We start from the raw sequence: 15,301 nt of genomic DNA, 5'->3' as shown, positions 1-15,301 counted from the left end.
TTTATTCCCACAGTACAAACACAAACCCTGCTGTCTCCTCCGCGTCTTCTCACGCGAGGAGAGGCGGGTAGCCACAATCTGCATAGGCTCCTCGGAATATTCCTCAGAGTCTGAGGTTCCCTTGGGAAAAAAGGAAACTGCGGTCTCCCTTTCAAGCCTACGCTCTCTCAGCCGTCTATCCACCCGGATGGATAACTGCATGAGCTGATCAAAGCTATCAGGCGAGGGATATTGTACCAGTTGGTCCTTTATCTGGTCAGAAAGGCCCCTTCGGTACTGGTTTCTCAGGGCTGGGTCATTGCACTGGGTATCATGAGCCAACCTCCGAAACTCCGTACTATAAACCTTAGCTGGCCATCGCCCTTGCTTAAGAACCGTAATCTGAGACTCGGCTGAAGCCATCTTGTCAGGGTCATCATACAAAATGCCCAGTGCCGTAAAAAAAGCATCAACACATTTAAGCGACGGACAGTCAGGCTGTAACCCATATGCCCAGACCTGTGGGTCTCCTTGTAGCAAGGAAATCGCCATGCCCACCCGCTGAATCTCCGACCCAGAAGACTGGGGCCTAAGCCTGAAATATAGCTTACAGCTCTCCTTGAAATAAAAGAACTGTGAGCGATCTCCAGAAAAATGATCCGGGAAATTTACTTTCGGCTCCTTAACCCCTGAACTTGCCGCTGCTGCTGCGGGAGCTCCGCTAGCGGCCTGCGGGGTGTTCATTTTAATGGACATCTCATTAAATTGTCGAGTCAGGACCTGCACCTGATCGACCACCTGTTGCAAAGTATTTTGAGGGGTATGCTCCATATTCCCACAAAATTTCAACAGGAGTAGGGCTGCTGAATATGTTACGCACACCAGTGCTAACAGGAGTATACCGGTGTATGAACAGAGAGGGAAGCGAAGCAAACGAACTCACAGACAGTATAACATAACATACACAGGAGGTGATGGAATAACTAATAAACACAAAGTGAACGGAGAAGCCCAAAGGCTCAGGAATTGGGTGTCTCCCTAGTGTCAGGAATGCTCAGATAGAATAGAGCGGACAATGAAGCGATGTGTAGTGATTTAACATGTGGAGCACCTGAAATGATGTTGCTAAGAGCAACAGAAAAAACCCCAAAGGGTTACCAACGGGTGTGGGAATAAACTCCTTGGTCAGAGATAGAAATATAGACACAAGGAGAGTATCCACAATCCTAACCCCCACTTGCAGGGCACAGGTTCAGCTTACTGCCACTAAACTGACACCTGGACGCCCTGCACAGTGAGGGAGGATTAAGCAAGCAGGTCTGAGAGTACAGCCGCAAACCTGCTGGGTTCACAGAATAGCAAAAGAACCCCAGCAGGTCAAACAACTGACTCCAGTCTTACTGCTAGGTCCGGATTGGCAGAATGAAGTACCGAATCCCAAGGCCTATTCGCAGTAAGCAACAAGTAAATACAAAGTCACACAGTACTAGCTAACTCTCTGGAACTGACTAACAAACAAAGATTCAGCAGCATTTGCCTAGCCTGAGAGGATGGTTTATATAGCAGGTGCTGTCCACGCCCCACTCAGACCTCACAGACTGTGAGCACAAAACCAGCGCCGGATTCCCTGCCGTGCACAGAGCCTGTAACCACTACACAGTAAAAACCCGGACCGGAGTATCAGCTGCGCTCAGGTTACTTCGCTAACACTTGCCTCCCGGTTGCCATGGCGACGTGGCAGCACAGAGCAGGAGATCCTAACACAGTGTAAGCCACATGTGTCCGTCTAACCGGGCTAGAGCTGCTGTTTTGCTTATCAATACATGCTATAAGATCATGAATGGGGCCCTTCCAGAATATAAGTAAATCATCAATATATCTGGTATACAGACAAATACGCTCTGCAAACTCCAGTTTATCAAAGAATATTTCCTGTTCCACCATAAGCATATATATATTAGCAAACGCCAGGGCCACATTCGAAAACCATGGCGCAGCCAATTGAGAAAAAAAATTACCATCATCTTAAGAAATAATTCTTAATTAGAATCAGTCGCAACACCGTAACTGAATATCAGGGCCCTGATATAATGGGTGATGTTCCAAAAACTTTTTTACTGCACAAATACCTTCATTGTGTGAAATAACTGTGTAAAGGCTTTTAACATCCATACTGACCATCAATAGTTCACTCTGAGTATTGGGAAACGTTTCTAACTTACGCAGTAATGTAGGTGTATCGAATAGATATCTAGGGTGTTGTCTAATGCACTGCTGGAATAATGCATCCAAGTATACTACTATATGTTGAAATAATTATTATTTTGCCGCAATGATGAGGCGTCCTGGAGGTTTGCTCAGGGATTTATGGATTATAGGGATAGTGTATAGGACAGGGACTATAGGGTATTGAGAAATAAGGGCTTTCATCGATTGCTGGTTAATAATTCCTTTGTCCACTGCTCCTTCAAGAACTTAGCGCAAGTCCTCTTGAACAATATACGTAGGGTCATTTGGTAATGCACGATACACCTGACCATCCCTGAGTTGGTCTTCAATTTCCTCCTTATAGTCCTTTAAGTCCATGATCACTAGGGCACCCCCTTTATCTGCAGGTCTAAAAATTAGGTTGGTATTATTCAAGAGATTTTTTAATGCAGATTCTTCTTCTTTATTAAGATTATGTTGCATTTGCGGAATTTGAACAATGTTATCAGAAACTTGATCCTTGAGTAATCTCATATATGTTTTGATGGTTGGATTAAAAAACTGAGGTTCAAAGCTCAATCTAGGTAGCAATCTCTATAGTCATCCAGGAAGACATGGAGTCCCAGTATCCTGTGTAGGGTCATTTTTAGAGGGAAAACTCCTTCAATTTCAATTGTCGTCATAGTGTATGCAGTTCCACCTGCCATTGAAGTGGATTAAGAGGGAACAAAAGAGAGACCTTTAGCCAATACATTTTCCTCAATAACAGAGAGGTTGTAAAATTATAGATTTACTACTAGGTTCTTGGAAGCAATGGGGGTCTTTTGCCACGTCCTCCTCCTTTCCCCTAGTCCACCATGGCTGGAGAATCTACGCTGTCGCCTCTCTCTCAGGACTGCGTAGTCGCCCCTATAGGGCCTAGTTTGTTCTTAGGTCTTGCTCCATTGCTGCAATACTCGCCATCACTGGCCGAAGACACTAATTCAGCAGATGTGTTTGACGTATCAAATCCACGTTGGTGGTTTCTACGAAAGAAAGGCTTTTTTTTTGTCTCTCCCTACTTCCTAGTCTGTGTCTATTGGTATACTGTATTGGCTTCATAGTCTGCATCGACCTTAAATCTCTTTTCTTTTTTGAATTTAGTTAGTTCACGCTTGTATGCTGTTAGCGGACTATTTTAATTTTGCATACCAATCAGTAGTCGTATCCCTCTCCAAGTTCAATTTATGCAATTTCTCAAAATTTTCAATCTTATCCTTTATTAGCAACTAAGGAAAAAGTGGTTTCTTTAGAGATGAGCGGGTTCGGTTTCTCTGAATCCGAACCCGCCAGAACTTCATGTTTTTTTTCACGGGTCCGAGCGACTCGGATCTTCCCGCCTTGCTCGGTTAACCCGAGCGCGCCCGAACGTCATCATGACGCTGTCGGATTCTCGCGAGGCTCGGATTCTATCGCGAGACTCGGATTCTATATAAGGAGCCGCGCGTCGCCGCCATTTTCACACGTGCATTGAGATTGATAGGGAGAGGACGTGGCTGGCGTCCTCTCCGTTTAGACACTTGATTTACTAATTTTGGGGAGCATTAGGAGTACTCAGTAGTGTACAGTGCAGAGTTTTGCTGATAGTGACCAGTGACCACCACTTTTATTTATAATCCGTTCTCTGCCTGAAAAAAGCGATACACAGCACACAGTGACTCAGTCACATACCATATCTGTGTGCACTGCTCAGGCTCAGGCCAGTGTGCTGCATCATCTATTATCTATATATAATATTATATATCTGTCTGACTGCTCAGCTCACACAGCTTATAATTGGGGGGGAGACTGGGGAGCACTACTGCAGTGCCAGTTATAGGTTATAGCAGGAGCCAGGAGTACATAATATATTATATAGTGAGTGACCACCAGACACACAGTGCAGTTTATTTAATATATCCGTTCTCTGCCTGAAAAAAGCGATACACACAGTGACTCAGTCAGTCACATACCATATCTGTGTGCACTGCTCAGGCTCAGGCCAGTGTGCTGCATCATCTATATATATATATATTATATATCTGTCTGACTGCTCAGCTCACACAGCTTATAATTGTGGGGGAGACTGGGGAGCACTACTGCAGTGCCAGTTATAGGTTATAGCAGGAGCCAGGAGTACATAATATTATATTAAAATTAAACAGTGCACACTTTTGCTGCAGGAGTGCCACTGCCAGTGTGACTAGTGACCAGTGACCTGACCACCAGTATATAATATTAGTAGTATACTATCTCTTTATCAACCAGTCTATATTAGCAGCAGACACAGTACAGTGCGGTAGTTCACGGCTGTGGCTACCTCTGTGTCGGCACTCGGCAGCCCGTCCATAATTGTATATACCACCTAACCGTGGTTTTTTTTTCTTTCTTTATACATACATACTAGTTACGAGTATACTATCTCTTTATCAACCAGTCTATATATTAGCAGCAGACACAGTACAGTGCGGTAGTTCACGGCTGTGGCTACCTCTGTGTCGGCACTCGGCAGCCCGTCCATAATTGTATATACCACCTAACCGTGGTTTTTTTTTCTTTCTTTATACATACATACTAGTTACGAGTATACTATCTCTTTATCAACCAGTCTATATATTAGCAGCAGACACAGTACAGTGCGGTAGTTCACGGCTGTGGCTACCTCTGTGTCGGCACTCGGCAGCCCGTCCATAATTGTATATACCACCTAACCGTGTTTTTTTTTTCTTTCTTTATACATACATACTAGTTACGAGTATACTATCTCTTTATCAACCAGTCTATATTAGCAGCAGACACAGTACAGTGCGGTAGTTCACGGCTGTGGCTACCTCTGTGTCGGCACTCGGCAGCCCGTCCATAATTGTATATACCACCTAACCGTGGTTTTTTTTTCTTTCTTTATACATACATACTAGTTACGAGTATACTATCTCTTTATCAACCAGTCTATATATTAGCAGCAGACACAGTACAGTGCGGTAGTTCACGGCTGTGGCTACCTCTGTGTCGGCACTCGGCAGCCCGTCCATAATTGTATATACCACCTAACCGTGGTTTTTTTTTCTTTCTTTATACATACATACTAGTTACGAGTATACTATCTCTTTATCAACCAGTCTATATATTAGCAGCAGACACAGTACAGTGCGGTAGTTCACGGCTGTGGCTACCTCTGTGTCGGCACTCGGCAGCCCGTCCATAATTGTATATACCACCTAACCGTGGTTTTTTTTTCTTTCTTTATACATACATACTAGTTACGAGTATACTATCTCTTTATCAACCAGTCTATATATTAGCAGCAGACACAGTACAGTGCGGTAGTTCACGGCTGTGGCTACCTCTGTGTCGGCACTCGGCAGCCCGTCCATAATTGTATATACCACCTAACCGTGGTTTTTTTTTCTTTCTTTATACATACATACTAGTTACGAGTATACTATCTCTTTATCAACCAGTCTATATATTAGCAGCAGACACAGTACAGTGCGGTAGTTCACGGCTGTGGCTACCTCTGTGTCGGCACTCGGCAGCCCGTCCATAATTGTATATACCACCTAACCGTGGTTTTTTTTTCTTTCTTTATACATACATACTAGTTACGAGTATACTATCTCTTTATCAACCAGTCTATATATTAGCAGCAGACACAGTACAGTGCGGTAGTTCACGGCTGTGGCTACCTCTGTGTCGGCACTCGGCAGCCCGTCCATAATTGTATATACCACCTAACCGTGGGTTTTTTTTCTTTCTTTATACATACATACTAGTTACGAGTATACTATCTCTTTATCAACCAGTCTATATTAGCAGCAGACACAGTACAGTGCGGTAGTTCACGGCTGTGGCTACCTCTGTGTCGGCACTCGGCAGCCCGTCCATAATTGTATACTAGTATCCAATCCATCCATCTCCATTGTTTACCTGAGGTGCCTTTTAGTTGTGCCTATTAAAATATGGAGAACAAAAATGTTGAGGTTCCAAAATTAGGGAAAGATCAAGATCCACTTCCACCTCGTGCTGAAGCTGCTGCCACTAGTCATGGCCGAGACGATGAAATGCCAGCAACGTCGTCTGCCAAGGCCGATGCCCAATGGCATAGTACAGAGCATGTCAAAACCAAAACACCAAATATCAGTAAAAAAAGGACTCCAAAACCTAAAATAAAATTGTCGGAGGAGAAGCGTAAACTTGCCAATATGCCATTTACCACACGGAGTGGCAAGGAACGGCTGAGGCCCTGGCCTATGTTCATGGCTAGTGGTTCAGCTTCACATGAGGATGGAAGCACTCAGCCTCTCGCTAGAAAACTGAAAAGACTCAAGCTGGCAAAAGGCAAAGCACCGCAAAGAACTGTGCGTTCTTTGAAATCCCAAATCCACAAGGAGAGTCCAATTGTGTCGGTTGCGATGCCTGACCTTCCCAACACTGGACGTGAAGAGCATGCGCCTTCCACCATTTGCACGCCCCCTGCAAGTGCTGGAAGGAGCACCCGCAGTCCAGTTCCTGATAGTCAGATTGAAGATGTCAGTGTTGAAGTACACCAGGATGAGGAGGATATGGGTGTTGCTGGCGCTGGGGAGGAAATTGACCAGGAGGATTCTGATGGTGAGGTGGTTTGTTTAAGTCAGGCACCCGGGGAGACACCTGTTGTCCGTGGGAGGAATATGGCCGTTGACATGCCAGGTGAAAATACCAAAAAAATCAGCTCTTCGGTGTGGAGGTATTTCACCAGAAATGCGGACAACAGGTGTCAAGCCGTGTGTTCCCTTTGTCAAGCTGTAATAAGTAGGGGTAAGGACGTTAACCACCTCGGAACATCCTCCCTTATACGTCACCTGCAGCGCATTCATAATAAGTCAGTGACAAGTTCAAAAACTTTGGGTGACAGCGGAAGCAGTCCACTGACCAGTAAATCCCTTCCTCTTGTAACCAAGCTCACGCAAACCACCCCACCAACTCCCTCAGTGTCAATTTCCTCCTTCCCCAGGAATGCCAATAGTCCTGCAGGCCATGTCACTGGCAATTCTGACGAGTCCTCTCCTGCCTGGGATTCCTCCGATGCATCCTTGCGTGTAACGCCTACTGCTGCTGGCGCTGCTGTTGTTGCTGCTGGGAGTCGATGGTCATCCCAGAGGGGAAGTCGTAAGCCCACTTGTACTACTTCCAGTAAGCAATTGACTGTTCAACAGTCCTTTGCGAGGAAGATGAAATATCACAGCAGTCATCCTACTGCAAAGCGGATAACTGAGGCCTTGGCATCCTGGGTGGTGAGAAACGTGGTTCCGGTATCCATCATTACTGCAGAGCCAACTAGAGACTTGTTGGAGGTACTGTGTCCCCGGTACCAAATACCATCTAGGTTCCATTTCTCTAGGCAGGCGATACCGAAAATGTACACAGACCTCAGAAAAAGAGTCACCAGTGTCCTAAAAAATGCAGCTGTACCCAATGTCCACTTAACCACGGACATGTGGACAAGTGGAGCAGGGCAGGGTCAGGACTATATGACTGTGACAGCCCACTGGGTAGATATATGGACTCCCGCCGCAAGAACAGCAGCGGCGGCACCAGTAGCAGCATCTCGCAAACGCCAACTCTTTCCTAGGCAGGCTACGCTTTGTATCACCGCTTTCCAGAATACGCACACAGCTGAAAACCTCTTACGGCAACTGAGGAAGATCATCGCGGAATGGCTTACCCCAATTGGACTCTCCTGTGGATTTGTGGCATCGGACAACGCCAGCAATATTGTGTGTGCATTAAATCTGGGCCAATTCCAGCACGTCCCATGTTTTGCACATACCTTGAATTTGGTGGTGCAGAATTTTTTAAAAAACGACAGGGGCGTGCAAGAGATGCTGTCGGTGGCCAGAAGAATTGCGGGACACTTTCGGCGTACAGGCACCACGTACAGAAAACTGGAGCACCACCAAAAACTACTGAACCTGCCCTGCCATCATCTGAAGCAAGAAGTGGTAACGAGGTGGAATTCAACCCTCTATATGCTTCAGAGGTTGGAGGAGCAGCAAAAGGCCATTCAAGCCTATACAATTGAGCACGATATAGTAGGTGGAATGCACCTGTCTCAAGTGCAGTGGAGAATGATTTCAACGTTGTGCAAGGTTCTGATGCCCTTTGAACTTGCCACACGTGAAGTCAGTTCAGACACTGCCAGCCTGAGTCAGGTCATTCCCCTCATCAGGCTTTTGCAGAAGAAGCTGGAGGCATTGAAGAAGGAGCTAAAAGGGAGCGATTCCGCTAGGCATGTGGGACTTGTGGATGCAGCCCTTAATTCGCTTAACAAGGATTCACGGGTGGTCAATCTGTTGAAATCAGAGCACTACATTTTGGCCACCGTGCTCGATCCTAGATTTAAAGCCTACCTTGGATCTCTCTTTCCGGCAGACACAGGTCTGCTGGGGTTGAAAGACCTGCTGGTGACAAAATTGTCAAGTCAAGCGGAACGCGACCTGTCAACATCTCCTCCTTCACATTCTCCCGCAACTGGGGGTGCGAGGAAAAGGCTCAGAATTCCGAGCCCACCCGCTGGCGGTGATGCAGGGCAGTCTGGAGCGACTGCTGATGCTGACATCTGGTCCGGACTGAAGGACCTGACAACGATTACGGACATGTCGTCTACTGTCACTGCATATGATTCTCTCAACATTGATAGAATGGTGGAGGATTATATGAGTGACCGCATCCAAGTAGGCACGTCACACAGTCCGTACTTATACTGGCAGGAAAAAGAGGCAATTTGGAGGCCCTTGCACAAACTGGCTTTATTCTACCTAAGTTGCCCTCCCACAAGTGTGTACTCCGAAAGAGTGTTTAGTGCCGCCGCTCACCTTGTCAGCAATCGGCGTACGAGGTTACATCCAGAAAATGTGGAGAAGATGATGTTCATTAAAATGAATTATAATCAATTCCTCCGCGGAGACATTGACCAGCAGCAATTGCCTCCACAAAGTACACAGGGAGCTGAGATGGTGGATTCCAGTGGGGACGAATTGATAATCTGTGAGGAGGGGGATGTACACGGTGATATATCGGAGGGTGAAGATGAGGTGGACATCTTGCCTCTGTAGAGCCAGTTTGTGCAAGGAGAGATTAATTGCTTCTTTTTTGGGGGGGGTCCAAACCAACCCGTCATATCAGTCACAGTCGTGTGGCAGACCCTGTCACTGAAATGATGGGTTGGTTAAAGTGTGCATGTCCTGTTTTGTTTATACAACATAAGGGTGGGTGGGAGGGCCCAAGGACAATTCCATCTTGCACCTCTTTTTTCTTTTCTTTTTCTTTGCATCATGTGCTGATTGGGGAGGTTTTTTTTGGAAGGGACATCCTGCGTGACACTGCAGTGCCACTCCTAGATGGGCCCGGTGTTTGTGTCGGCCACTAGGGTCGCTAATCTTACTCACACAGTCAGCTACCTCATTGCGCCTCTTTTTTTCTTTGCGTCATGTGCTGTTTGGGGAGGGTTTTTTGGAAGGGACATCCTGCGTGACACTGCAGTGCCACTCCTAGATGGGCCCGGTGTTTGTGTCGGCCACTAGGGTCGCTAATCTTACTCACACAGCTACCTCATTGCGCCACTTTTTTTCTTTGCGTCATGTGCTGTTTGGGGAGGGTTTTTTGGAAGGGCCATCCTGCGTGACACTGCAGTGCCACTCCTAGATGGGCCCGGTGTTTGTGTCGGCCACTAGGGTCGCTAATCTTACTCACACAGCTACCTCATTGCGCCTCTTTTTTTCTTTGCGTCATGTGCTGTTTGGGGAGGGTTTTTTGGAAGGGACATCCTGCGTGACACTGCAGTGCCACTCCTAGATGGGCCCGGTGTTTGTGTCGGCCACTAGGGTCGCTTATCTTACTCACACAGCGACCTCGGTGCAAATTTTAGGACTAAAAATAATATTGTGAGGTGTGAGGTATTCAGAATAGACTGAAAATGAGTGTAAATTATGGTTTTTGAGGTTAATAATACTTTGGGATCAAAATGACCCCCAAATTCTATGATTTAAGCTGTTTTTTAGGGTTTTTTGAAAAAAACACCCGAATCCAAAACACACCCGAATCCGACAAAAAAAATTCGGTGAGGTTTTGCCAAAACGCGTTCGAACCCAAAACACGGCCGCGGAACCGAACCCAAAACCAAAACACAAAACCCGAAAAATTTCAGGCGCTCATCTCTAGTTTCTATACCACAAGTAAATACTTTAAAATCTCGAAGGAAAAAGCCCATATCTAACACAATTATTTGGGCTAACCGCTTTCATACAGCTAGCTATAAGGCCAGACATGCCATTAAATCTTATTGGCCAATTATTAAATCAGATAAGGAATTATCTGGGATGGCTAATGAACAACTTATGACTTCTGTGGTAAAAACATACGTGGTTTTTTGGTACATGCAGATATCAACGAGTTTGGTAAATCTTCCCCTGAACATTTTCTCAATACAACCAAATTAGGCTATAAGTGCACCGGCTGTGTAACATGTGGTTGGTGTTTGTGTCGTTATTATCCCTGAGTGCCGTCGGCTATATCTATTTATAGTGAGTGCCAGATTCTTTCGTCTATGTATAAAGTCCCTAATCGCATGCTCTTAGCGCACATTTATTTAGCTACATGTCCCCAATTGGGAGCCATCCATTCTATTTATGATCTTTATACATATCTCATAAGTGTTTTTCTTTTAGAACCTAATTTCACCTGTCCTTCTGTAATCTATTACTATTTACACCCTTATTATATACGTTCTCCTGGTATTAAGTGTTGGTAGCCGTCTTTTATTTTAATTTCCATCCAAAAGTATTATTTTTTACATTGTTATTATCATCATGCTGTCATGCTGCATTATAACACTAGTGGCTGCTAGGTATGTAAGATCACTGTGATGTCATAGTGCATCAGAGCTCTAACTATACCCACAAGCGGCCATTTCCGCTTTACTGAGCTGGTGGAAGCTGCCTTACTGGGCTGGTGGAAGGCGCACAAGTCATGTAAGTGTTATTTACTATGTTTTCTAGTTATTAAATGGTTAATAAATATACAGCATGCAGAAACTACTAATAGTATAACTAACAATTAGAATATATCTGTATTCAACTATACTGTATGTACTGTAGTAGCAAAAAAAGCAAATGTAAGGTAGGTTTTGGGACAACAAAAGTATGATTAACTAGTTACCAGCCGGAACAACATAACAGTGATGTCAGCGCCGGCGGCTGTGCTCGCGTGAATTGCCCCCTCGGGCGCCATCTAGTGGCCGCTGGCATGCAAAATATATATATTTTGATATATATAATATGTATATAAACATATATCTTATTACGCCTCCAGTTAGAATGAGCTAGTTGTCCCATTACTTTAATACATTTATGGTGAGATGTATCTATGCTTGGAGAGAGTCTGTGTTTGAAAAATGACAGTTAGGAGCTGATTGGTTGGTACTTTATCTCTCTCCAAGCTCTGATAACTCTCCCCCATAGCTTATGCTATTGGTTTTTGGCTTCTCTGATTTAGGAGCTGGCTTTGCTAGAGCTGTCACATTTGATGGCTGTTCAGTACAAGGTGTATACTAAGTTGCCTTCACTGACTGTCAGTGGGCATCCATTACAAAGGATTTAGTAACTAACATATTAGTATAATTATTTATATTCTGCCTTTACTGTTTCTATACTATTCTTATTGTATCCTTTATTGTCTTTTGGTGTTTTAATATTCATACTGTCTGACATGAATGTCATATGGTCTTTTGCAGTACAGATTGTTCATTTGCTTTGATCTATAGTTCTCCAGCAGATATATTCATATGTATAATTTTATTATTTGTTTGCTCCCAATAGAAAGATGGACCGGGTGGAATACCCCACAAGGCTGGCGCAAGCCTTGAAGAGGCAACTTTTTGGTAAATTATACTAATCGCTTTTCTGATACCAACACATATAATGCTGGGAAGGGAAGGGGGTGCATTATGCCCCACAATAATGCCCCTAGCACCAAATTATGCCCCACACAGTAACGCCCCTTGCAACTTATTATGTTCCACACAGTAATGCCCCCTAGCACCTTATTATGCCTCACACAGTAATGCCCCCTAGCACCTAATTATGCCTCACACAATAATGCCCCTTGCACCTTATAATGCCTCACACAGTAATGCCTATTGCACATTATTATGTTCCACACAGTAATGCCCCTTGCAACTTATTATGCCCCACACAGTAATGCCCATTGCACCTTATTATGTTCCACACAGTAATGCCCCTTGCAGCTTATTATGTTCCACACAGTAATGCCCCTTGCACCTTATTATGCCCCACACAGTAATGCCCCTTGCACCTTATTATGTTTCTCGCAATAATGTCCATTGCACCTTATTATGCCTAACACAGTAATGCCCCTTGCACCTTATTATGTTCCACACAGTAATGCCCCTTGCACGTTATTATGCCCCACACAGTAATGCCCATTGCACCTTATTATGTTCCACACAGTAATGCCCCTTGCACGTTATTATGCTCCACACAGTAGTGCCCCTTGCACCTTATTATGCCCCACACAGTAATGCCCATTGCACCTTATTATGCCTGACACAGTAATGCCCCTTGCACCTTATTATGTTTCACACTGTAATGCCCCTTGCACGTTATTATGCTCCACACAGTAGTGCCCCTTGCACCTTATTATGCCCCACACAGTAGTGCCCCTTGCACCTTATTATGCCCCACACAGTAATGCCCATTGCACCTTATTATGCCTGACACAGTAATGCCCCTTGCACCTTATTATGTTCCACACAGTAATGCCCCTTGCACCTTATTATGCCTGACACAGTAATGCCCCTTGCACCTTATTATGCCCCACACAGTAGTGCCATTGCACCTTATTATGCCCCACATAGTAATGCTCATTGCACCTTATTATGCCCCACACAGTAATACCCCTTGCACCATATTAAGACCCACAGAGTAATGCCCCCTAGCACCATGCCACACTTAAAATTGGCACTGTAATTGCTTGTTGTCAAGGGGTTGTTTCATGCTGCTGGCCAGGCCTGCTCCCTCTGCTGCTGCCGCCGCCATGACACCATGCAGGAACATTTGTACTACACATTAAAAAGTCAGTCATTTTACTACAAATGTTCCATTTGTTAAAGAGCTAATGTTTCCTACGCCATGTAACATGCAGTGTGTATTAATGGACTGATCGTTTCATGGGACTGGTGGCTGAATACATGGCACTCTTTAGCTTTATGTATGTTTTTATTAGTAAAATACTACGTGTATGTCCTACCGCTTCATGTATGCTTGGTGGTAGTGGCTGTAATGTGCATATGAAAGGTAACAACAGGCTAGTAGTGCCCTCTAGTCTAACAGCTGGTGAATGCGTCACATCAAGTTACTGAGATCTTGGCTTGATTTTGCCCTATATCCCTGTCAGAAGGGGTGGAGTCACATGACATGTGACACACCCCTCATGTCTGATTGGACCATAAAGTGGTAGCGCAGTGCATTTTCTATAGGGGGTGTTTGTTCCTGTTCCCTTTTTATCAAATTAAAAATGCCTGTGGCCTGTGCTTTGTACAGCGCTATAGAAGCCTGTATAAGAGTTACTGTGATCGCTGCTGTCACCAACATGTATAGAACAGTTACAGAGATGTATAAGCAGCTGCTATATGATACACACTGCGTCCCACATAGTGTATAACATATAGATAGACTCTACAAGCCACGCTGCCCATAAACTGGCAACTGGAGAGGTCAGGGCACCAGAATGACTGTTATTTTGCTTTTTATCCACAGAACTAATCCGCCTAATAAAGGCAGGGGCAGCCATTGCAGCCACGAGACTGGTAAGTCACTATATATCTGCACATCAAATTGTACCCTCTGTTCTACAATAGATAACAGTGGGCCAGATGTATTAGCCTGGAGAAGGCATAAGGAAGTGATAAACCAGTGATAAGTGCAAGGTGATAAATGCACCAGCCAATCAGCTCATAACTGTCAATTTGCTTATTGGAGCTGATTGGCTTGTTAATTTATCACCCTGCACTTATCACTGGTTTTTCACTTCCTTATGCCTTCTCCAGGTTAATACATCTGCCCCAATGTTTTGCGGTGGGGTCTGTTACATAACTATTCATCACTACAATTGCACATAGATTATTAGATTATTTGTTACACCACCCCTGGTATCTGTCTAAGACTGTCTATTGGTCTATCCTGGTTCCTTGGCTCAGAGAAATGTGCATAACAGAATAATGGGCCTAAGTCAGACCTGAACACTGCTGTGTGTTTTCGCACAGCAGGCGTTCAGGTCTGAACTGCGCATGCACAGGTGCCGCAGTGCCCTGGTGCAAGCCAGAGATGCTATGAGCATCTCAGCCCAGCAATTGTCTCTGACTGATTGACAGGCAGAGGCGTTCGCTGGGCAGGGGGGGGGGGGGGCAGGCGGCATTAGGCTGCCATTTTGGGGGCACGGTCCAGGCAGTGCAGGAATGCACGGACCGTGTGGTGGGGCGGGCTGTGGCGGCTGCGTGATGTCACATGCAGCCGCTGTGACCCGGAGAGCGACGGGGAGCTACCCTTAAGGTACTAAAGCATTGTCGCCGTGCAATGCTTTTGTACCTGTGCGGCGGGGGGAGGGCCAGACACGCGGAGCGGACTAGCCCTGTGCTGGGAGTCCCCCCACATGTCAGGGGGGCTGATCGTACCGTGCAAAATTTTGCACGGCTACAATCAGGTCTGAATTAGGCCTACTGTTTGGGTTCCCCCACACCAGCCACCATTGATGTTGGATAGATTCTTTTCTCCTCCGTCCTAACACATATTGTATTCTCTTCCCTGTACCACAGAGATCTTTCTGGCAGAGGGTCAGGAAAACGGTGATGGCCCTGTTCAGGCAGCAGTAAGTGACTTTCATATCTGCTGAATACTGATTGTACATTTATTTATTAACAGTTTCTTACTGTATATAGTGCAACAATTTCTGTTGCGCTTTACTAATGGAAACAACAGTGATAAAACAAAACTGGGTAATAACAGACATAGAGGTAGGAAGGCCCTGCTCGCAAGTTTACAAT

At 45.2% G+C, this 15,301-nt stretch overlaps 1 protein-coding gene across 3 annotated transcripts in view; it reads left to right on the top strand.

Moving 5' to 3' along the window:
* Window positions 1-15,301, top strand: part of LOC135050152 (uncharacterized) — a 194,909-nt gene that overhangs the window by 57,857 nt on the left and 121,751 nt on the right. For all 3 annotated transcript variants that reach the window (XM_063956352.1, XM_063956351.1, XM_063956353.1), the window contains exons 5-7: window positions 12,060-12,121; window positions 14,019-14,068; window positions 15,074-15,126. In XM_063956352.1, coding sequence (XP_063812422.1) covers window positions 12,060-12,121; window positions 14,019-14,068; window positions 15,074-15,126 — 165 coding nt within the window. The remainder of the gene's footprint in view (window positions 1-12,059; window positions 12,122-14,018; window positions 14,069-15,073; window positions 15,127-15,301) is intronic.

Source organism: Pseudophryne corroboree, chromosome 2, assembly GCF_028390025.1.
Source record: "Pseudophryne corroboree isolate aPseCor3 chromosome 2, aPseCor3.hap2, whole genome shotgun sequence".
Classification (NCBI taxonomy): domain Eukaryota; kingdom Metazoa; phylum Chordata; class Amphibia; order Anura; family Myobatrachidae; genus Pseudophryne; species Pseudophryne corroboree.
The sequence above is the reverse complement of the archived record's forward strand: the minus strand, read 5'-3'. Positions and strand labels throughout refer to the sequence as shown.